The 25,222-nt window shown below is 41.9% G+C and overlaps 1 protein-coding gene across 1 annotated transcript; it reads right to left on the bottom strand.

Moving 5' to 3' along the window:
- Nucleotides 1-3,635: 3,635 nt before the first annotated feature.
- TAT (tyrosine aminotransferase) lies at nt 3,636-12,949 on the bottom strand. The gene is made up of 12 exons (XM_069456613.1): nt 12,864-12,949; nt 11,971-12,229; nt 11,706-11,810; nt 9,994-10,061; nt 8,929-9,087; nt 8,585-8,723; nt 7,715-7,767; nt 6,779-6,931; nt 6,380-6,508; nt 5,853-5,936; nt 5,059-5,157; nt 3,636-4,630 (listed from the first exon to the last, which is right to left on the bottom strand). Exons 2-12 carry the CDS (start codon nt 12,218-12,220, stop codon nt 4,490-4,492), a joined length of 1,380 nt encoding a protein of 459 aa, XP_069312714.1. The 5' UTR covers nt 12,221-12,229; nt 12,864-12,949; the 3' UTR covers nt 3,636-4,489.
- Between the last annotated feature and the right edge of the window lie 12,273 nt (nt 12,950-25,222).

Below are 25,222 nucleotides of genomic sequence, written 5' to 3'. Positions count from 1 at the left end.
TAGGTTTATTTCTAAGTATTTTATTCTTTTTGATGCCATTGTAAATGGAATTGTTTCTTAATTTTATTTTTGGATCATTCATTGAGAGTATATAGAAAAATAACTGATTTTTGCATACCGATTTTATATCCTACAACTCTGCTGAATTCAGTTATTAGTTCTAATGAGTTTTGTGTGTGGAATCTTTAGGGTTTTTTACATATAAGATCATGTCATTTGTGAACAGAGATAATTTTACTTCTTCCTTCCAAACTCAGATGCCTTTTATTTCTTTTTCCTAATTGCTGTAGTTACCACTTCCAATACTATGTTGAATAGAAGTGGTGAGAGTGGGCATGTTTCTGATCTTAACAGAAAAGCTTTCAGTCTTTCACCATTGAGTATGATGTTAGATGTTGGCTTTCCATAGATGGCCTTTATTATGTTGAGGCAGTTTCCTTCTATTCCTAGTTTGTTGAGAGTTTCTATCACAAAAGGCTGCCAAATCTTGTCAACTAATTTTTCTGCAACAGTTAAGATGATCATGTGGTTTTTGTACTTCATTCTGTTCATGTGGTATATTGATTTTTATATGTTGAACCATCCTTGTATCTCAGAAATAGACCCCACTTGGTCATGGTGAATGATCCTTTGAATGTACCGTTGAATTTCATTTGCTAGTACCATGCTAATCTTTTTTGTATTGTTCCAGTTTTAATACATGTACTGGCAAAAGAAGCACACTTGTGGATTTACTTTTTAAATGGGACATCATGTAAAAATACATAGAATTTTGGTTATCAAATAATGAGCAAGAATTCTTTCCTGTGTTTAAACATTGACAAAAATTACGACACACACGTTAGTTTTTCTGCTGATTGTTTTCTTTGAAATACTGGGCATTGCCTCCTACATAATATACTTCAATCTGAAATGTCAGCATTGACTGCCTCCTCGGAAAGTGCTGTGAAACAATTTCGCCTATAGAGAGCATTTGGATTTGCACAGTAATGTGCAGAGCATGTAGAGTGACAAAGATTCTGTCCTTGACCAAACTCTAGCCAGGCTTCTCTGAGCTGTTTCTTGACTCGGCCTCAACATATCTGAACAAAATACTAATAGTTTCTAACAGCAAAAGTCCATATCCGTAGAATGACCCTAACCCCCTTAAAGTGCCTGCCTGAAAAGGCTCAGGCAGCCAAAGGAATTCACTGTTTGTTCCAGCCAGCACCTGAAGATGGATCCTTGCTTCCCAGCCCCTGAGGGAGGGTAGAAGGCTAACTTCCACAAGCACCACTTAACAAACCCAGATGGGTTTCACAAGGACCAACCCCTCTTTCCACTTTTTGTAAATTTTCACTTCCCTGACTCTAGTAAGCACTCCCTCACCCGTCTTCCTAATCCCTCCTTCTCCCTTTAAAAGGCTGTGTCACCTCTGTACAAAGTCGTGTGCAGTTTGTGCTGAACTCTTCCCTATCCCAATAGTATATTACCGATTAAAATCTGTCCTTACCACTTTAGTGTCTGGCTGTATCTTTGACAAGCGCGTAGGGAGAGGCGGGTTCAATTTTTTTGTTGTTGGCTGAGTAGAGATCCTAACGGCAGGCACTCAGGACCGTGAGGGACACGATTCTCTGGAGAAGAGTTCCAGGGACAGGCATACTATTGGGAACTGACACCAGCTAAAGGGATTTTCTGCTCGGCTTCACAACTCATCGGACTTGCCAGGACTGGCCTAGAGCTGGGAAAGGATTAACAGGTGTTTACAATGCCCAGGGCTGATCTGTGAACTTCCTGGGAGCCTTCCACTAGATACGGCCCAAATCCAGGCCAAAGGAGGAAAAGAAACTCGAAACCGGGAGCGAGTCTGGGAGATGACGCTGAGGGAAGAAACAAAATGGAATTCCTGAAGAAAAAGCTGGAGCCACGAGATGGACAGTCTCTCCGGTGCCTTCAGATTCGGCGCCTGGAAGCCCGCGTCCGCGCATGTGCAGCCCGCGCATACGCATGGGCCCTGAGCAGCGCAGCCCACCGCGCATCCGCGCCCGCGCAGCTGGGCGTCTCCCGGAGTCCGGGAGCTGAGGGATGCTGTGGGCTACAGTCCGACGTTCTGTGGCATCACATCGCGTCTGCGATAGTCACCAGTTACCCGGTAGGCGGTGCTCCGACATAGAAAGACGGGTGAATTCGCAGCGTTGAGCCCTCGCCTCCGACTTTTTTATGTGTTCTTTTTGTTATCTCAAGACGCTCAGACACCACCATCCGCAAAGCAGTTGGCAGTTGTCTCTCTCTTAGGAATTTTAAGTTTGTTTGGAAGCGGTCCCCGGCCGGGGGTTCCTTTTTATCTGGAGACACCCGGGACGTGATGGACACCTCAAAAATATCATGCCTCCTATGACCTCCATAGGGGGCAGAATTGTAAAGTTTAGTGGAAGCTGATTTTAAAAAAGGAAAAGTTCAGAAACAGACGCTTGCATGTGCACAGAATAATCTTGAAGTCCCAACCAGCAACTGATAACTGATTCCCTCAGGAGAGAAGAAACTGGGTGCTGAAGGGCAGGGATGAGAAAGGAGGGTGATGTTTGGTTCTGTCGTTTGAAATTTGTCCAGTGCACGCGTATTATTTTTTAAAAGTTTGTTCATTTGCCTAATTTATCAAAATGTAGATACCAAGGAAATTTGGAAACTTAAAAGATCTGAGTAGAATTCTGTCATGTGTGAAGCTAAAACGTCTTAGCTTAAACCACCAAGTATTCCTGTTTACTTCTGGATGGAAATCTTTGGGGGCTTGGATGGAAGAAAAGGAAAAGAGGAGCCAGACATTTTTGGAAAATTATCAGCAGTGGTAACATACAGGAAACTGAAATCTTTATCATCTCAATGACTGTACATTCATTTTGGATTTGCTGAGGAAAATTAAAAAGTAAATTATAGTGTCAGCTCACTGAACTCAAACTTAGACTGGAAGGGGACATTTGTTGTTTATTTTTGTAAAGGAAATTATTTGGGCGTGATTCACAGGGTTGAGACCTAAAGTTCCTCTCCTCAGTAAGGAGAACTTCCTTTGGTGAGGAATCTTCGGACTGATTATGGTGTGTTCCTGTCCCCAACCTTGCAAGATAACTTCAGGCTCCCTCCTCTAAGGGAGGTGATAAGAAAAAATTAAACAGGCAACTGGGCCGAGGAGGATTTGCACACAAAAAGCTCATGTTGAAAGAGGGTCTGGGATACCCTTCATTTGCTGGGTCAAGCTGAACCAGTGCACCTTTGTTCCCTAGTGAGTGGTAGTGGATCTAGGCAAAGGCAGGAATTTGGAACTAGAGGCTGGGGATCCAAAAAAGTTGGAAGTGTAAAGACAAAGGCCAGAGGTGGTAATTTGTTGCCTCTGAGTTTGCCTTGTTTGTAAGTAGGAAGTCAGAAGTTGAGCTCCCAAATAAAATATTTTAGGAATTGTGGTTCTTAAGTAACTCCAAATGTCAGAACATTTACAGAGAAATAAATGAAACCGAGTGGGTAATGCAGCAGTCACACTGAGCAGCGCCTGGGGATAGAAATTCCCCTGCAGAGGAGAAAAAAACACATCACAGAAGAGCATACTTAGTAAAATTTATTTAAAAAAAAAAAAAAGAAGAAAAACAATAATTTATGCCCTTGGCAAAATAAAGGACCTTGTCAGTATAAATGTTTCTTAGAAAACATATGAAAAGATAATATATTAATAAATCAATATTAACATTACAGCAAAAATAATGATTCTGTAATAGTGAGGATATTTCTGGCCCTTACACAGCAGTCTTTCTGGAAGGTTCTCTGATTCCTCCTTTTTCTAATACAGACGTGCCCTCACTTTAAGGAAGCCTGATGCACACAAATCTAAATTTAGGAAGTTGATCAGTTAAAGGATATTTATTTGTATCACAAAATAATTCTTTACAAAAACATCAGCAAAAAGGTTTCTGTCAGGGATCCTTCAAATAGCAACTTTGCCTAATATGTTTAGAATATAATTAACCAAGTATGTGTGTCCCCAACTTCTTTCCAGTTATAATTCCATTGCATAAAGTGAGGTGTACCTGAAGCGAGGCAGTAACAGAGCTGGGCTTCAGAGCTGACTGGAGAGAGTGTGTTCTTACTTAGCGTATGAGGAAATGGTGGAGGGTACAAGTTCTCTCAATCTTTTGCTTCTCTCATTCTGAGCTCTTGTTTTTCTTGTCTCAACTGCTTTCTGGTAAACTTTGTTCACCTGGTACTCTCAGGAAAAAAGGAGGAAATCACATGGGAGGGGGGCAGATTAATGAATTAGTGAGTCACTCCAGCAGAGCAAAGGGAGGAGAATCTTGGATTGAGCATGTATGTGGACATCACGGGAAAAGCAGGTGCAATCCTGAATACTTGACACGGTGCTGTTGAGGCCCCTCTCCCAGTAGGGCCACCTGACTCCCTGAGGAACAGCAAGGCACAATCCAGCCCTCCCCAGGTGGGACACATCCTCCGGAGAATGGATGAGGGCCTATTTATCACACTCCTCCTGGCTCCCTTCAGCGCAGTGGTAATGCTGCTCACAGAACTCCTGGATCCGGCTGCAAGCCTCCAACATCATCACCTCGGGGACTGTGATTACCACTCGGAAAAAATTCATGTACTCGAAGCACTGCAAAAATAAGAGCCTGTTATGTTCAGAGCAATTGAATCTACTAAGACCACCCTAAAATGGCCAGGGGTCTAATCGGCAAGAAGCAGTGATGCCATTTTGTCAGGGCCATCAGTTCATTCATTCCCCATCACTGTGGTGCTAAGTTAGTAACTGAGTTAACTCATCTTAAAAGGGACTTGTGGGACAAGCTTGATTTCCTCCCACCTAGAATGTTTGTTTACAACTCTTCTTCCCCGTATGCGTGGGATAATGATGGGAGAGAAACAAATTTTAAATAGAGGCCATGAGACCTATCAGTTTGAATCTTATCAAATGAGAATACGCTTTGTTGGAGGAGAGAAAGTCAAGCTAAAAACCAGGTAAGAGAGAACTCCCAGGGCTATAGAAACTGTTGAGACTGTCCTGAGAGAGACACAAGCACTCACTGTTGATGGGAGGCAGTGGACGGATTGCTCAGCAAGTAACTTCTCTGTGAACTCCACATCATTCTCAAATTCTGGGAAGTGTTCCATCTCAATTCCAACCTATACCAATAATAGGAGGGAGAGGCATACTGATCAGAAGGAGAGGAAACAGCCAGTTTCCTATGCTAAAAATTAAGGTATGGTCTACTTTAAGAGATACCTTGGAACTCTACCACCAATAACTAAGAGTGCTCTAGCACTTATGAACTCATGGAATTTTTCTCAGGGAAGAGAGGATATATTTATATTAATATTTTAGTTTATTGAAGAGTTCCTTCCTGGATGCCAAGAAATTAAAGCTGGAAATACAATGCCAGGGTTTCTCAAAAGAGACACTATTAGCAGTAGGGCCAGGCAATTCTTTATTGCATGGGACTGCCCCCACCCCCCGACCCATTGCAGGATACTTAGCATTCCTGGCCCACAAAATGGCAATGGCACCCACAAGTCATTCTGAAAACAAAACTCCCTAGGGAAACAGTATCACTCCTAATTGAGAACTATAATGGTATGGAAGGCCTTTTATTTATGTCTTATATATTTCCTGTATCTACATATTAAATGATTCTCTGTACTGAAGAATTAAGTCATTTTAAGAGTTTTATGAGCACCAAGGTTAAATTCAGAATAGGACAGTTCCTAACCTGGCTCAGCATCCTAGCCGGTTGTCTTTCTTAATGGTGGCAGTCCTACTGACTGGCTTCCCTTTGCTCTATAACATGCATAGATCTAGTGCCTGCCATCCACACACTTACCATGAGGTACATGGCCCCAAAAGGGCGGACTGGCCGGAGTCCGGGAATGGCAGCCAGTGCCCCATAGCAGAGATCAGCATTGGACTACAAGAGGAGGCAGAGAGAAATCAAGGATCAAAATTTAAGTAAAAGCAATACCGGAATCTTCATTTTCTGAGGGTTCCCATGTATACATGTTAAAATAAATTTGATGACTTTTCTCTTATTTAAAGAAAAGAAAGAAAGTAAAAGAAATACCAAGTTGTCAAAAATAGGTTGAAGGCCAGGAACCTAGTTTTGATCTTCTGGCACAAGGAGTCAACAAGAAAAAGCTCCATCACTTGAAGTTTTTGGCCAGGAGCAGAGTGAATTGCCAGAAGTGAGAGTAATGTATGGGTGGATAGTTACACTGATGATACCTCCTGATATGGAAGCCCCATGTTGGAACAGTGCTCCAGAAATTAGAACCAATTATTCCTAATTCCACTGGTGGCATTCTCGAACTCCCAGACTCCCCAAGTGGAAGGCCGCACATGGGCTGCCCTTACCTTGAGGAAGCTTAGAGTGTTGTGGTAGAACTCTGGGGGGGTGCGACGCAGGATGCTCTTCAGAGCTCCCTGGACAATGGTACAGGGTCCCAGTATCCGCTGACTCAGCTTCACCAGCCCAGCTCGGATCTAAAATTCACCCAAGAAATATTTAGTTTTTCTTAAGCATCCCTATTTGGGGGATTCTTGCTCTGACCTTTCTTTCTATCAGATTTTTAATCTTGGGAAGTAATGGTGCCTAGTGGCCTTCTTTGACTACCTGGGTTTATAGCCTAGCTCTGCCACACATCTGCTGTGTGACTGCCAAGAAGAAAAAAGTTGGGGGATAAGCCTACCTTGTCACTCAAAAGGAAATGCATACCCTAAATTACACCAACTATTTTGCCACGTTATTCTCACCTCACTGCCAAAAATGTCTCTTCGGTCATGGATGAGAATCCAGCCCAACCTCCAGCCTGGAACCAGCCAGCGCTTGGCCAGGCCTCCACAGGACAGGATGGGGACATTGTTGCTGAGGTTGGCCAGTGGTTCATATTTGCAATCCGCAAACACCTGAGGAGAAGAGGTGCTGGTTGCCTTCTTGTTTACTTCCCTCTGGAATCCCAAATCCCACACCTCCTTTTCCTTATATCACTAGGGACGGGGCCCCAGGTTAATGGCTCATTCCTACCCTAAAGCATGATTGGGATTCTAAGAGGCTTCAGGGGGCATTATCCAAAGACATTTAATTTGGTGTCTGGTCTAGATTAAAGGAAACCTACAGTGAGGAAACTGACCCTTGCACAGTAATATGGATAACTCCAAGAAGCTGGCTCTGTGAAATCAGTGACTATTAAAGTTACATATTTAAAAATAAAAAATGGGCCCCCAATTCCTTATCCGAAATTCCTGGCCCCAGATGTGTTGCAGAATGCAGAATGGTTTGGACTTTAGAAAGGCCATGTAGCACATTTACCATACTTTATGTAACACCCCCAGAGCAGTCTAGGGTGGTACCCATAATCAAGAATATTAACATTTCTGCCACTTCCCCTATAGTCTTAACAAATATATAGATCCATAAGTGGGATATATAAAATCTACAGATAACTTTATGTCACGTCAAATCAGGTTTTGCAACCAAATGAATTCCAAGAATCTTTGGACTTCCAGAGTGCTTTGCAAAGTGTTTTGGAAAACTGGCTAAGCAGTTTATATTTGTTAAAATTGCGGTGATGCTGATTTGCTGTACTGAAAGGAGTTATTCTGATTATTCTGGTTTCTATCTCTAAATATCCCATAAAATAATTTATAGGATTGAGAATATCATAGTGATATATCCAGACCAAGACTCACCATGTCTCCATAGATCTCATCAGCTAAGATGGGGACACACTGCCTTGCAGCCACTGAAAATAAGAGAAACATGCTGAAACTATTTTCCATGCGAATTGCCTTATCACCTAATATTCACCTGGTCTTCTTGTGCTTTGTATTTCCTGTTTGTGTGTTTTGTCTTCCTCTTTAAGAACTGTAAATTCTTCTGATAATCTGGCTGGGCGTGGTGGCTCACGCCTGTAATCCCAGCACTCTGGGAGGCCAAGGCAGGAGGATTGTTTGAGCTCAGGAGTTCGAGACCAGCCTGAGCAAAAGCAAGACTCCGTCTCTACTAAAAATAGAAAGAAATTAGTTGGACAACTAAAAATACATAGAAAACAAAATTAGCCAGGCATGGTGGCACATGCCTGTAATCCCAGCTGCTCAGGAGGCTGAGGCAGTAGGATTGCTTAATCCCAGGAGTTTGAGGTTGCTGTGAGGTAGGCTGACCCCACAGCACTCTAGCCTGGGCAACAGAGTGAGACTCTGCCTCAAAAAGAAAAAAAAAAACAAACAACAAAAAAACCACACCAAAAATTAAAAAAAAAAAAAATTCTTCCAATAATCTTCCAGGACACAGAGCCTAAATTTGCCATTTAATTAACTAGATAATTCAACCTTCTCCTTCTGGGAGTGGTGAAAAGGCAAGTATTTCTTCTTTTTCTCCTTCATTTAGGCAAGTCCTACCACTATTATGGCGCACTATTGACTGGAGATGCCGGTGGAATCCCTCTACCTCCATCACATGCTTGGAACTTAGGGAAGGGCTTTTTTTGTTGTTGTTGTCATTCCACGAAAGAGCTAAAGGATTCTGTCCCCATCTCCTCCTCTGAAGTCTGCCACACTTACCTTCTAGAATCTTCTGAAGATGACTTTTACTGAACACTGACCCACAGGGGTTTGATGGATTATTGACAACGAGACAAGCTGTCTTTTCATCAATCAGAGATTCCAGATGTTTCAGGTCAATTTCCCAAGACTTCTCTGGCTAAGGAGGAAGAAAGAGTGAGGCTAAGACAATTCTGAAACGTTTAGGGGAAATACTCACTTAACCCAAGAATGCAATGTAAATAATAAAATGTGTCTTTGACCTCAGCCACCCACTTTCAGACCTTCCTCTCCAGAGGTAGTGGTCATACATTTTTACAGGGTAGTAACTGAGCACTTGAGTCTAAAATGAAAAAGTTATTTACCAACAAGTTGTAGAGTTTGACCTCAATTCCCATAGATTCAGCCAAAGTCCTGTAGAGAGAGAAACCCGGTCTCGGAGCCAAGATGTTTTGCCCTGGGTTGGCCAGCACAGCTAAACAAAGTTCAACAGCCTGACTGCAGCCACTTGTCAGAATGACATCCTGTGAAGAAAATAAAAGGTTAATTTCATTAGAGGTTCCAACAGCAACAGGAGAAAAGAACTTGTTGGATGGATGAGTTGGGGACAATAATGAACTTACTTTAACAAGTTCTAAGTAAAATAATAGGGACTGCACTAAGCCAAATCCGAAGGAAATTAATACGTGCATATATGTCCATATCTAACTTGTTAAAAACTGTTGGCCTCTTAATAAACAAATCACTTTTAAAAGGACAGATTGGCCATGATTCATCAAACTTCCATGAGAGACCCTACTGACCTTGGACTTTTTTCACTTGGTTATTTATTTACTTTTGGCCAGAGATTTGAAGCCTGTCTCTTCTCTGAAATACATCTCTTATGTTAGAAAATAAAGGACACCTCTTATGTTAGAAAATAAATAACACCTCTAATGTTAGAAAATGTTGACCCCACACAGTAGACTATAGAGGAAAGGGCGTCATTTAAACTTGGAACTGCTATCAATCCAATATGCCATGCTACCTCTATCTTTCTGTCTGAATGACCTTAAGGTGAATGAGAAAAGCTACAAATAAGAAAAGAACCTGTTGGTAAAATTTAAAAATTTAATGGTTTGGTGTTTGTGAATTATTCTCAAATGATCCTTTGCAGGCAATCAAATATAGGTAATTTCTGGGTTCTTTGAGCCTCCTTCAGACAGACACCATGGAAGTTGTAGGTGATGTCATTATCATACCATAATGACATTAAATATAATCACTGATCAGTGACCCCCAACGGTATTAGAAGTCTTCAAATTGCTAAAGGGGAATTATCCTCCACTTTTTCTCCCTTGAAACTCTTACTCCTTGTGGAACAGAAACAAGGAAAAGGGCTATAGTTTGCCCTAAATTGCTTCAGAGCTGGTACCTTGTATAAGGCTCACCTTAGCTTCTAGGGGTGCCTCAGGGCAGTGGTAATAAGAAGCTATCTCCTCTCGACTGGCAAGGTAGCCTGAAAGAAGAGTAGAAAGTGGAAGGTGGAGTTTTCATTCCTCAACTGACAGCTGTGCCCCAGAGGGTCAACGTGGGCTTCAGTCTGCCTTCCGCCCCTGCTCAGAGGACATTCTATTTAGTTTAGCTCTCAGCCACTGTAGATAAAGGAGATTCACTTTTTATTTTACAATTTTAGTATAAACTCAAATGTATAAACAGTAAGAAGAAAGACCTCCCCAAGCTATAAAATACTCTGCACTGTCTTGACTACTGTGATTATGTTTTATTCTATGTAAAATAAAGGATCTAGATTATTTCTAAATCTCTTTTAAGGACTGTATTTTTTGAAAAGTTATAATCAATGCATTTGATACATGTGGTCTAGTTTTTTACATTATATAACATTCCTATAAGTATTTTTGTAAAAATTTTTTCTTTTGAATTATTTTCCTGTGCAGTATTTCCAAATGTTGGTTTACAAGCTTGAAGTGTTGGCACTTTCATGCCCATTATAATGTTTTTAAAAACTTTTGTCCAGAAAAACAAGTTAGCAAAGCTAGAGACACTACTTCGTAATGTTTGTTAACAGATATGAATGGATCTCTTGAAATTACGTAAATCAGCACTTCCTTAATTGTTAATGAGAAAGAACACTTTTCTAGACATATTTCCTTTGGCATAAAAATGTTTAGATCCTTTGAACATTTGTGAAATGGAGACTTGGTTTTGCTTTTTCAGGTTGAATTAGTTCCCTAATATTTTGGATATTAAAATCATTACAAACATTTTTTATAATCTAACTTTTGGTCATGATTTTGGTTTTTATTGTATGAAACTTTATAAAATGTAAGCAATCACCCTAAAAGCCGTGTCCCTGATATCTCTTTGAAGTGTTTTTAAAATACGATTTTAGCATGAAACTGAGTTTTTATTCTGCATTAAGAATATGTCTCTATGTACACATATACACAAGGGGGAAAAAATGTGCAACACTGAAACAAAGTTCAAAGAATCACTTATTTTGCCAAGATCTTTAGGGTAGAAATTTTTAATAGAAGAAAATAATTAAAGCTAAATAGGAGTAATTTCTATCAGAAACAACCTTTTATCCTTCAATATGATAGCCCGTTAGCTAGCCTCCTGGCTCAGCTTCCCAAGTAGCTGGGACTACAGGTTTTTCACCTCTTCATCTTAAACAGCTACAATTACATTTCAAAATGATCAGAATGTAATGAAGATAAGCCTTAAATAAATAGAGAAGAAATAAAGCAAACAAGCTGTTTACAAAGAGCAATAAGTAAATTAATTTAGGACCTAGAGGACCCAGTAAGCAAGCAGCTCCAGCCAGACTCAAGTCCTTCATACTAGAATTTGTAAGGATAGGATAGGAGCATTGTTTAAGAAATAGGTATATTTGGGAGCCTTAAGGGGAAGTGCCAGTATGCCAAAGGAAGCCAGGAAAGAAGTTGGACTTTGATGTCTTATGATTAAGCCTCCTGAGACTCCTTTCCCAAAACCCAAAGTGCCATTTAATCTTAGCCTCTCCTTAGGAATTATGCATCAGGAAAGTGAACAGAATTGCTAGAAGTTTAGTCCCATTATAAGAACACTAAAGATTTGGAAGCCACCAGGTATATAGAGTCTCACCAATGGAAGAACTTACCAATGGCTGGGCCATAACCATTATATTTCCCTGAGTCCAGGGCATCTTTCATTGCTTGAGTAACTTCAGGGTCTGCAGGCAGGTTTCCAAACACAGTTGGATCCCCTTTTCATGGGAGGAAAAGAACAAAAAGAACCACCAAGAGGTTACCCTCCAATATCCAGCACTAGACTCACCCTCCACTCCCATCTTCTCCAACCAGCCCGGGAGGATGGGAGTGGCATGGGGACAATGACAGCCCTTCAGTCTTGTGTCCCCAACTCACCAATTGACAGAGAAATCATGGTTTTGTTTGGATTTGGCTTCACCTTCATGCTGTCTACAATGGCCCGGATGGGATTAAAAGTTTTGTTGGACATGTCTGATGGCCTCACGCACCATCTGGCCTTCCTGCTTTTCATTTTTTCTGACACGGAGCTTCTCCCGCTGAAGTTGACATGCACATCTCGAACTGAGGGGAGGTTGCCGTTGCCGTTGCCGTTGCCGTTCATCTGAATCACATATGGGTCCATCATTAGCAAAGCCTACAGAGCAAAGAAGGAGGTCTCCATGATGTTGGGAACAGGGCGCTATGCTACATTTGGACCTAAACATCAAGGTGACTTCAGTAGGTATCTCTTCCACACTCTTCCTTTCTTCCCCGCCCCTACTTTCTCTTGTAAAGTAGCTTTACTATGAATGAGGGGAATTTTAAGACTTTTTGCTGAGATGAAAAGTAAAGCAAGAACCAAATCCACTCTACAATGTTAGCAGAGCGCATTCATTTGAGTCCTTATCTATGGTAAGTAGGATTGGCTATGAGCAACTGTGATCCCTGTTAAAGCTTAACCATGCTCTAAGTGAAACCAAGGAGAAATAACATGAAAATCATTAAAACAATCAAAGCATAGCTGCTCCCTCCTTTCCATGCTGACCCTCTCCAAGAAAGAGTCTCCCTAATGCTTCAGCATTCTGCGTCTTGCTCTCTGCAGAGAACTGGGAAGAACCACTCCACTTTGTTAGAAATTTAGTGTTAATATTATTGTTAATAAAAGTAAAGCCCTATCCCATATGCATCTTACGGCCCTGGGCTGAAAAGAAGTCAATAGACCAAAATGAAAAAAGCAAACATCCCACCCAATCGCAACTCCCAGATCAGCTGAGGCTTGAGGTCTTTACCTGCTGAGTGGAGGAGAAGCAGCCTCCAAGCAGCCAAACCTAGAAGCCCACTTCGTCCTTCTTTGACAAATTGCAGTGACAATGAACCCAGATGCAAAGGCTGACTCCTGAAATAGTCTCCACAACTGGGCGTTGGGCCTGAGACTTTCATGCTATTGGCTGGGTGTGAGAGCTGAGCAGCAACCAGCCCTTCCGTGGCCTCCTCCTCTCCCCTCCCAGCTCCTTGCTGCTTCTTAGCCCCAAACCCCGCCCACCATCCTCAAATCAGGAATTTGTCCTCACTTCAAACACCTGGAAGTCTCTGTGTTAACACTTTCTGGGCACTTTGTGCGATGTTATGAGGACTGCCGGGGGGTAGTTCTGACAACAGTTGGTCATTTGTATTAAATCTTTTTTTGTTACAACACAATCTATTAAAATTTTAACAGTACAGAGATATATAAAGTAAAAAGTGAGGGTCCTTCCTTGCGTCCTACTGCCTGCACACCCCATTCTCACTCCCAGGGGCAGGCATGGATGGATGGAGGTAGATAGGTAATAGATAAGACATACATACATAATTTTACAGATTTTCAAAACACAGATGAGATCGTGCTCTACCCCTTATTTGGCAACATTTTTTTTTTCACTGTCTACATCTTGCACCCCCCCCCCTTTTTTTTTTGTTAGTCCACAAAGTTTTACTCCACCCAGAACAAATTGGGCAGTTAAAGTAAATTAAGTTCTATTCAACAAATATCTTAAAAAGTACAGGGTCTCCAAGACAGCCGACACCTGTGCAGTTTTATCCTTCTACTGTGTGTGAATTCTTCATTTACCTGCTGTGGAGTTATTGGAAGAATAAAATGTCAGACAGGATCCACACAAAACAACTTTGCTAAGCAAAGCACAAAGTCCACAGGAGAAATCCCAACATTCCTGTGTGCCTATGGAAAAAAACACCTATTCAAGGGTTAAGAGAAGCCTCAGTGACCCCCAGCCCTCAGATCCTATGTTTATTTATTGGAAGACAAAGAGTTATTACATAAGTTCTTTCTTCTCCATCTACGTTTCAGTGATTTAAGTCTCTGGTAGGGTTGAACACAGTTGCCCTTGCTTATCCTGGAGGGATACGTCCAAGACCCCCAGTGGCTGTCTGAAACTTTGGACAGTACTGAACCCTATAACTACGTTTATTCCTATACAGTAATGGCAGGTAGTGTCTACAACATGGATATGCTAAACAAAGGATGACTCATGTCCTAGGTGGCATGGAGCAGGATGACACAAGATTTTCTCAAGCTGCTCAGAATGGCACACAATTTAAAACTTATGAATTATTTCCTTCTGGAATTTTCCATTTAATATTATCAGACCATGGTTGACCACACGGGACTAAAACCTCAGAAAATGAAACTGTGACTAAGGGGGAACTACCATATGCTGCCAAGGACATCCTTGTCATAAATGTTGGTTCACATATTTTATTATTTCCTTAAAATAAATTACTGTACATTCACTGACTGTATTGAAAAGAATAAGCCTTCTTTCTTTTATTTTTTTGGTAAAGTATGACATATCCTTATATAATAAATTCAAATAGGGATGTTCATAAACTAAATCCTGATCACCTTCCCTCCCCACGATCACTGTTCCATGGAAATGACTACCTTTAGTCATTTCTCGTGTACCCTTCGAAATGTTTTCTATGTTTATACTATACTTATATAGCTGGTTTGGGGGTTGCATAAAAAATAAATACTATACATTTGTTCTATAATTGCACTATCTAATATTGTAGCTACTAGACATAAATGGCTTTTGAGTACTTGAAATGTGGCTTGTCTGAATGGAAATGTGTTGTAAAATACACATTGTAAGGTTTTAAGACTGGAGTCCACAGGAGAGGGGCGGCATAGCTGAAAGTTAAAGTACCCTCCCGGGTTTTGGCACCAAATGTAAGGTTTTTTGGATTGGCCGGCGCCAGAGAAAGAAAAACGAGCAGAGTTGAAAGGGATAAGTAAAGAGGCTTTATTGGGGCTCTCCTGGGTGAGGGTAACGAGTTCCAAGAGAGGGACCTGGGTGAGATTTTCGGGTCTCTGGAGAGAGAGAGAGAGAGAGAGAGATCCGAAAAGTCGCATCGCCCAGAAGTCTGAATGGGTTTATATATGTTTTTAGGGCAGGGGGTAGGGGTGTTTCTGTCAGGAAGATTTATGGTGAGGGAGAGCAAGGAATTTTCCATTGTAGTTTTAGGGCAGGTATTGAGAAATAGGAGGGGCCGGTCGTATGTGTGGACTCCAGGAACCGAGACTCTTATCAGCATAACCATCCAGGTGAGATCGTCCTTTAACTTAGCTGGGCTCTGCAGGCATTGTCCTTGGCAGGTCGTGGGCTGCTTCTTTTTCCATTAGGGAGGGGAGGGGTGTCCACCACCAGCCTTACACACATCAGGTTTCAAAGACTTAGTATATAAAAAAAGAATGTAAAATATCTCATAATAACTTTATATGATTGCATGTTTAAAGAGTATTTTAGATATATCAAGTTAAAATATTAATACATTATAAAAGTAACTTCATCTATTTCTTTTTATATCTTAAAATATTTCTACTAGGAGATTTGAAATTACGATGTAGTTTACATTCTATTTCTATTGAACAGGGCTGTCCTATAGCTTGGTGTTTAAAAAAAATCATAATACTGTGTGGACAGTTTTTCTATTTTCATACATACAGATGAACTTCATTCTTTTTAATGGCTACATAATGTTTAACTATTATACTCTCATAGGACATGGGGCAGCTTCCAGTTGTTTTTCTATTACAAATAAAGCATATTGAATTGAATGTCCTTGTACATTTATGATTGATTGGGAAGTTTCATAGGTACCCTGTTATTTGAGGGACAGTTTCCCAGAAGTGGAATAACATTCCAAATACTGATAAATCTACCAAATTGATCATTGATAGACTATACAAAGAAGAGACAATACAAATACATCTTATTTTGATAACCTCTTGGAGTTCAGACTACCCGTCAGGACAAGATATCCTGCTTGAGCGATGACACAGGGAACCAACTAAGTGTTCCTATAAGGGTTCTCCAGGTGGACAGGGACTCAGAGGTGTTAAAGAAAAGTCATTCAATGATATATGTTAAACAATAGTGAGGCAGACTTTATTCAGGACCACTGCGCTAGGTAGAGGGACCACTACAATGGGATTTTGCAGTGAGGGAGAGAGATTGGGCTCAACTCCAAATCCAGCGTGGGCAAGTGGAGATCTATAGCCATGGAGCAGGCTGGGGGTGGTCAGTGGATGGAAAATGACTAAGAAGAAACATCCAGAGTCAGGGGGATTCTGCTAACTTGACCTAACATGAAGACCTTGCTAAAGAAGGTCAGGATGATTAGACATCATTTAGAGGATGGTGGAGGATGAGGAACCCAATCAGACGTCAAGAGTAGAAGGTTCTTGCTAAAATGACTCATCAGGGTTCTTTGCTAAAACTGGATTTTATTTAATAAATAAATAAATAATTTAAAATTAAAAAAATTTTTTTTAAAAACTGGATTTTTTAAGGAAGTGCACATATGGGCCTAAAGGAGGGTCTAGGAGCCTGACAAAAGTTTGGCCAATCAGAGAATCTCTGTCAGAGGTTAAGATAGTTCTTGATGTTGACCTTCAAATGAGTTAGATCAAGCAAGGATGGGATTGTCTCAAAGTCAGAAGGCTATTGTGACTGATTGCTGTCACTCAAGGTCTACATTTTCAAGGGTTCCAGCTATCCATGACACTCAGCCTGTAACTCACTCCTCCTACAACCTATAACAGTGGTGTCCTGTCTCTACCTGGGCATTAAAACAAGACCCTTAGATTATTCAATTGTTAATCCCTCCTAAACCAGAGCAGCATCAGCCCATCTATGTCTCTATTTTCAGTTCTTCCTCATTGTTTGGCCCCTGGGGTGTTCCCTTTTTATCTTTGGGTCGTAGGCATTTTGTTGCATTTTATCCAATATTTCTAGATATTTTTGTAACTAAAGATTTTCCAGGTTATCCTGTCCTCAATATTGTCAGAAATGGAAGTCTCTCTTCTTACTAATTTGAAATGTTACTTTTACCTTGCACTAAATTCCTGTATCTCCCTGAATTTGTTTATGGCATACTTTATTCTAGAATATTCTCGAGTATTCTATTCCAGAATTAACATTTTTACAGTTCTTCATACACACTGCCAGGTTGCTTTAAGAAAGGCCAATTATCTTCTATCAGTCATTGTTTGCAAACCCTGGGAATCATTTTCTAAAAAAAATCTTTGCCAAATTGATTGATGGGGGGAAATGGTATTAAAGTGGTAGTGTTATTTCTGTCCAGTCTATATCAGGGAGGGTGGTCATTTCTCGTGTTTATTAGCTCTTTGCATTTGTGAATTGTCTATTCGTGTCCCTCACCTGTCTCTCTCTATGGCAGGATTCATCTTTTTCTTAGCTGAGACTTCAGCCTAGGAAGCAACTGCAAGGCAACAAAACAGCTGCTCTGAGATCACTGGCGCAGTCTCCTCTGACTCAACCCGCCTGGCTCAGATGCAGGCTTACAGGTCAAAGAACAGCAAGCAGCACAGGATTTTGGCAGGGAGTCCTGCAAATAGTGCCACTGACGCAGAATCTGTGGGGCCGAGGGGGTGTGCGGAGGGGGCAAGGGCTGCTGTGTCAGAAGGTCGTCCGCAAGGACATACTCTCATCGCTGCTTCAGCAGGCGACAACTGAACCTAAATCAGAAGGAAAAACAGACAGAGCAAACAAGTTTTGATAACACCCCTCTTCTGTAGCTAATGTTTTCCCTCAAGAGAAACTGGACAGAGGACAAACGACAGGATCCAACTCTACTTAGGAATCTTTCCTGACACCCAGGTGAATTTCACCGGGCAGACAGAGCCCAATGAACTGTAGAAACATGCACAAAAGGCTACACCAACCAGCCATGGTTAAGATTTTTCATTCAGAAACCAAACAACAACTTTCATTAACTTTTTTCTTAAGTATTGAACTATCCTTTGCTATTTTAAAAAGTATTTTTAGAATTGTAAAAAATGCATTAACATTAAATTTATCATCTTAACCATTTTATTTATTTATTTATTTATTTATTGACTTTGAGACAGGGTCTCACTGTTGGCCAAGCTAGAGTGCAGTGGCATGACCATAGCATGATTGGACACCCTGTGCCTGCATCGAGTCATATAATCTTCACATTGATCCTAAAAGCAGAGCCTGTTTCATCCCCACTTCACAGGTGAACGCTAAGTCACACAGGTAATTAGCGGAGAGTTGGCGTTCAAGCATCTCAATCTGGCTCTAGATCTCACTACACAAGGCTACTTCTCTTTAGAGGACAAAGTGAGTTGGGAAGCACAGTCCTTTCCTCCCTAAGGAATATAAAAAAAAGAAAACATGAAGAGAGAGCCAGCTAGGGAAACCATAAGAAAATAATGAATTAACTACGTGGATTAAGCATGGACCATTCACTTGCCTTCCATTGCTCATTTTCTTATTAGTTATTTTGTATCTTCCATCCTGAATCATCATCAGTCATTAGTCATCTATAGGGAACAGAGGAATGGATATGTTCTAACTTCCTGAGTCGACTGTAAACTCCCTCAAAAGTGCACAATAGGAAACATTCTGTATGCTCTCAATGTCCCCCTTTATGGGTGGCACAGCACTTTATACAAACCATGCTCCAAACTTGTTGCCCACTTGGCAATGAATAGCACAGAAACCAAAGGATAGAAGAAGTGGCAATTATAGGGAAACCAAAGTCCTTGCATATTTACAGTATATATAGATGGTAGGATGAGAAATTTAGGAGGGATCAGGAAGCTAGGTTGGACTTGGATAAGTTATAATGTCTTATATTTATAGAGAGTTTGGGGTCTGATCCCACATTCATTAATTATCTCAATTATCTCATGATAATTGTCTTTCTCTCTCTTTCTCTCTCTCACACACACACACACAAACCCTGTGAGCTAGAGGACTGTCAGAACAGAGAAGTAAGCCTGGTTGAGCTTTCATTTTTTTAATTAAACTTTTTATTTAAAAGAGTTTTAGATTTACAGAAAAGTTGCAAAGATAGCACAGAGCTCCCACATACCCCTCACCCAGTTTCTCCCTTTTTAAACATATTATATTACCATGGTACATTCTTAGTCACAACTAGAAAACAAACACTGGCCTGGTAATATTAACTAAACTCCACACTTTATTCATATCTCCTGAGTTTTTCCACTAACATCCTTTTTCTGTTCCAGGATCACATCCACGATACCACATTATATTCAGGGGTCCTGTCCCCTTAGTCTCCTCTGGTCTGTTACAGTTTCTCAGACTTCCCTTGTTTTTCATGACCTTGACAGTTTTGATGTAGAATGTTTCTCAATTTAGATTTTTCACATTGTCAGAAGGGGCCATGGATTTTAGAAATACCCGTTGAGCTTTTAAAGTTATGGCCATTCACTGCACATCAGAGCTCTAAAGGTTAAAAAAGAAATAGAATCTCCATCTGTTTGCTGATTGAGGTACTTGCTGGCTACCTCTCTCAGGGAGCTTAGCAAATAGCCCCATCCTGTTTGTTTTGTGCTTTGCACAACCATTTAAACCATGCTCATTAACTCAGCCATTTTTATGTTGCTGGAACTTGGTGTTCCTTCATTTGCATTCCTTCAGTTCTTACCATTCATCAAGAAAGAGTATCATTGGTACTCCCCGAAGGCACCACTAAGCAAATACACCTAGATACTTGGGAAATGGTTCTGTCTGCGTTCTTGCCATTCTGACAATCAGAATAATCTAGAGTCTAAACCATGCTGCAACCCATCATCCTACCTCTTGACCATGATACCCCATTATTTTTGTAGTAATACATTAGTTGATTGTGGTTTTTAAAATCGAGATATAATTCACATGCCATAAAATTCATCCTTTTCAAGAGTACAGTCCTCTGGATTTTAGTATATTCACAAAGTGGTACAACCATCACCACTACCTAATTTCAGAACATTGTTATAACCTCAAAAGGAAACCCTGTACCCTGTGCCCATTAGGAGTTACTCCCATTCCTCCTTCTCCTCAGCCCCTGGCAACCACTAATCTACTTTTCTCCTCTATGGATTTGTCTATTCTGGACATTTCATAAAAAATGGAATCATACAATATGTGGTCTTTTGTGTCTGACTTCTTTCACTTAGCACGATGTCCTCAAGGTTCACCCATGTTGTGGCATGTATCAGTACTTCATTCTTTTTTATGACTGAATAGTTTCCATTATTCACATTGGACATACCACATTTTGTTTATAACCAAACAGTGGCTATAGCTAAAAACAGACACACGAAAACACCAAGAGACCACCTTTATAGAAACCGTTGCTGAGTTTTCCACCACAAGCAGGCAGTAATTGACTCACACCTGTGTTTAGCATTGCTGTGTGTCCTACAGACACAGGGGTCAAGGGGACAGATACAGACTCTGCTGCCACAGAACTTTAGAGTCCAGTGACAGAGATAGACATGAAGCCAATCACCATGCAAATAAATATAAATTGCCATTAGAACAAGTGCCATGGGAGAGAAGAGCTTGGGTGAGGGTAGGGGTTAAGGAAATCATCACTGAGGAAGTAGCATTATTTGAGGTGGAAAGATGAGGATTTGGCCAGAAGAGGGGAGGGAGAGAGATTGCAAGCTGTGAAAATAGTGATGGGCTAGGGGCTTGCAGAAAGTGGGGCTGCGCTACACGTAAGTGGGGAGTAGTGGACATTGAAGCTAGAGATGTGGCAGAGAAGGTGGGGACTGGCCAGATTGTGCTTATGGATAAAGTGATCAGTAGCTATAGCAGCATTTTCTCACCAAAGGACAAGGTTTGAACTGTTTTCTGACACACCGGAGCATTTAGAAATCCTTCAAGCTGCTCAAAATTAGGCAATTTGTCTTCCAGTCCAGTAACGAGCAATTTGGGTACTGAACCTTGTTCTTGCCCACTCGTAACATAGCCTAGACATGTCGTTATTGGCTGTTACGCTGGATGTCTCGTGTTTGCCTCTTTAAGCCCATTCTTTGCCCTTCCCCACCCTCCTCCTTGCTCCTGGGGGCTGACCTGCCTGAAATGTGTGCAAAGTTGCGCGATTAATCCTCTTGCTCCCTTCTCTCTTTCTTTTCAATTGAGTGATTAATGCTTTACCTCCGGCTCCCTTCTTGTCGGATTGCATCTTCTGAAGGCCACAGCTGCTATCATGAGACTGTCTCCATACAGCCGCCCTCTCTAGGTTCTTGGAATCAGTTCCTCCCCTTATTCCATGAGGCCTCACTGGGGCCAACTCCCCTGTTGGTTGCTCTAATTCATGCTCACACCTTTTCTGGCAGACTTTAGTCTCCAAATATAGTTGCAACAATACATCCATCCCACGTGTTCTTCAGCAGTACAAACTTGCCAGGACTCCACTGAGAGGTAGAGTCTGTTTCTCTACTCTCTTGAATCTGGGTGTGCCCTGTGACTGCTTTGGCCAGTGGAAGTTGGGGTAAGTGTTGCTGTGACAGTTCTGGACATAGGTTGGTTTCTTGCTCTTGGGACCCTGAGCCACCATGTCAGAAACCCAGTTTACTATGCTGGAGAGAGAGGACACAGAGAGAAGCACTAAGGTGCCAGAAAGGTAAGTGACGGAGCTACCTTGGATGTCCAGCCCATCTGAACCTTCAGATGACACCAGACCAAGATGACTGTCACTACATGAGAAATATCCCAAGCAAGATCCACTCAGCTATTCCCAGTCAACACTTGGAACCACAAGTAAATTATTTTATGCCAGAATACCTTTGCATATGGTCCCTTTATTAAACTCTCTTCAAATTGCCTAGTGTGCGTGCACTGTCTGTTTCCTTCCGGGACCGCATAGACCACAAGCAAAACTGTCTGACAACCAAAATCTCACCCCTAACTTCTACTGTGAATCACAGAATCCTATAAGGGTTAGAATAACCCTGGAAAGCCATCAGCTTGAAGTCACCCTGCATACATGGGTCTCCACCCATCCTGTTCTAAACACAAGACCTCAGTTACCTATTTCAGGACTTCCTTTTACCGGTCACTTTCAAGAGCAGATGTAGCAGATGTGGTAGGACAGGCCATTCTGCTGCACATTAAACTATTCATACTCTCAAAAAAGCATCATTTTTTTTCTTTTTCAGGCTAAACGAATCAGTTTTTTGTAGCTTTCTCAAAGGCCCTGTAATTGGTCAACTCTTGTGTTTTATTCCTTGTCCTTCTTGGAAAGATTTCATGCATGGTGGTACCCAAAACAGAGTCCAGCTCCTCTTATAAAGATCTAACCTTTCTCTCTCTTACTGACCTTTCTGGGGTCTCTGGGCTCAGGAGTCCTGTCCTTTAGCTTTTTATTCCGGGCCTACATTTCCCCCTGCAGTGAGAGTTGTGAGCTACAAGACAGGACTTTCCCTGAGGAAGAGTAGCTGGGGTAGCACAGCACAGTTAAGCATCCCCTGCCCTGTGCCTCAGTGGGCACAGGGTCTGCCTTCCACACAAGGCAGGGGCTGAACCCAGCTTCTCTGCTCCAGGAAGTTCTAAGTAGATCCCCATGGTTCTGAAGAATTCTCTCAGCCAAGAAGCACAGAGTGCTCCAAAGGTTAAAAGGTCTTGCCACCCACCATCCCCCAGAGAGGTCTCAAGGTCAACCCTTCCCTACTCTGCCTGAAAACAAGCACCAGAGATGACGCAACTGAGCAAACTTTTCCCAGATGCACTGCTGGGATCTGCGGAGGGGAGAGGACCATCTCTGGGGGCCAAATCACAGGGAATTACCCAAGTCTGGGAACATCGCGTTCCCTCAGGACCACAGGCAAAACAGAGAAGAGATGCAGCGGGGTCTCCAGGCTTGAGAAGAGGCCCACGGAGTATAGATCCCTGTCAGTGGGAGAAGTGGTGAGGAGAGCGTGAGAAAGAGAAAGGTAGAGTATGAGGATTCAGGTGTGAACCAAGCCAAGCCTGGAGGGGTGGAACAATATGTCTACTTGTCACTGAAAGCTCTTCCACAGCCAGAGTTCTGTGTCCACATTTCATTAACATACTCGTGCAATAAGCATTCATGAGCCAGGCTCTGTTGTAAGTGCTGGGGACACAGCTGAGAAGGAAGTAAATGAAGCCCTGCTTTCATGGAGCGGATGTTCTTGTGGGAGAGAGAAGAAATGAATTAACAGAAAGCTATTAATTTATTAATTAATTTTTTACCATCCCACTACTTTTTTAGAAATTATTTCTAGCCTAGCTGGCTGCTGGATTATAGGACTTCCCTCCTAAGCAAGTGCAGCGAGAGTGAACTGGGCCGCCGTAGCGTGTCACAGCGCAGGAGGAAGTCATCTTGGGCGTGTTGCTTGGTCTGGGCTTCTCCCATTCAAGCGGAGGCAGCCTCCTTTCTCCTCCTCCCTCTCCACCCCATGTTCTGGGCCCACTTCTGTATCCTGGGCTTAGTGAGTGTCATTGGCTGTTGAACAGCTGGTTGTCCACATCGGGCAGTTTAATGAGTCTCCAAGTCTGATCTCTAAGGTGGGAAGTCATGCTCGGGTTCGGGAAGGATGGGAGAGCAACAGGTTCCCGGCTCCTCCGTCCCCTCCCCACCTCCCAGCCTCAGCCCCCAACTTAGCCAGGGTGGTTCCAGTTTTTCCTCTTGTCTGTCTTTTCAATCCATTGCATATACACTGTGCCCTGTCGGTCCATTGATTTGCCAAAAGCCTTTTTCCTTCCTTTCCCAAAGCAAAGAGAATCAAAAGCTCTGACTTTCACAACTATTATCTGTAAAATGGACTTCTCGAATCCTCTTTGGAAGGCAAATGCTGAGCATAGAGTCCTCCTGTGCTGTAACAGTCCTCAACTTCCCTGTGAAGTGAGCACCCCTGGGGTACCTCTGGCAGAGCAGGGTCACAGATGAAGGAAAAAGAAAAGCACTTTAATGTCCCTTCAGGTAATAGTTGATGATCCTTTACAACCAAATTTGTTCATCATTGTGATGCTGGTGGCTTTCTTGAGAGTTCCACAAAGATAACAGCTTTCTGTTTTCTCCTTTAAGATACGTTCTCTGGATTAGAAAACAATTTGCAAGTTTCTTATAAGGTTACCCATACACTAACCATGCAACCCATTCCCAAGAAAAGAATCCCACTCCTAGGAAAAGAGCTAAAAACTTACATTCACACAAAAACCTGTATGTGAATGTTTATAGTGGCTTTATTCAGAATTGTCAAAAACTGGAAAGAGGCCAGGCGCGGTGGCTCACGCCTGTAATCCTAGCACTCTGGGAGGCCGAGGCGGGTGGATCGCTCGAGGTCAGGAGTTCAAGACCAGCCTGAACAAGAGTGAGACCCCGTCTCTACTAAAAATAGAAAGAAATTATATGGACAACTAAAATATATATATACAAAAAATTAGCCGGGCATGGTGGCACATGCCTGTAGTCCCAGCTACTCGGGAGGCTGAGGCAGTAGGATCGCTTAAGCCCAGGAGTTTGAGGTTGCTGTGAGCTAGGCTGACGCCACGGCACTCACTCTAGCCCGGGCAACAGAGTAAGACTCTGTCTCAAAAAAAAAAAAAAAAACTGGAAAGAACCTAAATGTACTTCAACTGGTGAATGAATAAACAAATTTTGGTACATTCATAAAATGGAATACTATACAGCAATAAAAAGGAACAAGCTACCAACGCACCCATCAACATGAGAGAACCTCAAATGCTTTCGGCTAAGTAAAAGAAGCCAGGCTCAAAAGGCTACAGACAGTATTATTTCATTTACAGGATATTCTAGAGAAGGCAAAATTATTGGGCTAGAAAACAGATCAGTGGTTTCTCAGTGACTGGGGTGTGTGTGGCTCTAAGGAGGCATGGGGCAATTTTGGAGGATGAAGGAACTGTTGTATATCTTGATTGTGGTGCTGGTTATACGACTATATACACTATACACACTTGACAAGAACTGCAGAACTGTACACGAAAATAGTGAATTTTATGATTTGTAAATTATACCTTAATTTTTAAAAATAAAGAATAGAACAGCACCTCACATGAAAGCCAAAACAAAACACCTGTGCTGAGACAGGTGCCCCTGAATCTCAGTCCCGTATCTGACCCTTCAAACTAACTTTGCAGAAACTGGGGAATGCCATCAGTTGGAGAGTGGCTTGTTGCTCCTTTTAGGTAATTATCCTTTGTGAACAAAACCTATTCAGTATCAGCAAGACACCAGGTTGGCGTGGTTTTGCCTTTAAGAGTCTAGTGATCGGGGAATGTTTGCAAGCAGCATGGAACAGAACCAAGTTAGGGGACAC

The sequence above is a fragment of the Eulemur rufifrons genome, chromosome 23, assembly GCF_041146395.1.
Source record: "Eulemur rufifrons isolate Redbay chromosome 23, OSU_ERuf_1, whole genome shotgun sequence".
NCBI lineage: Eukaryota > Metazoa > Chordata > Mammalia > Primates > Lemuridae > Eulemur > Eulemur rufifrons.
Note: the sequence above shows the minus strand (reverse complement) of the source record. Positions and strands in the feature narration are given on the sequence as shown.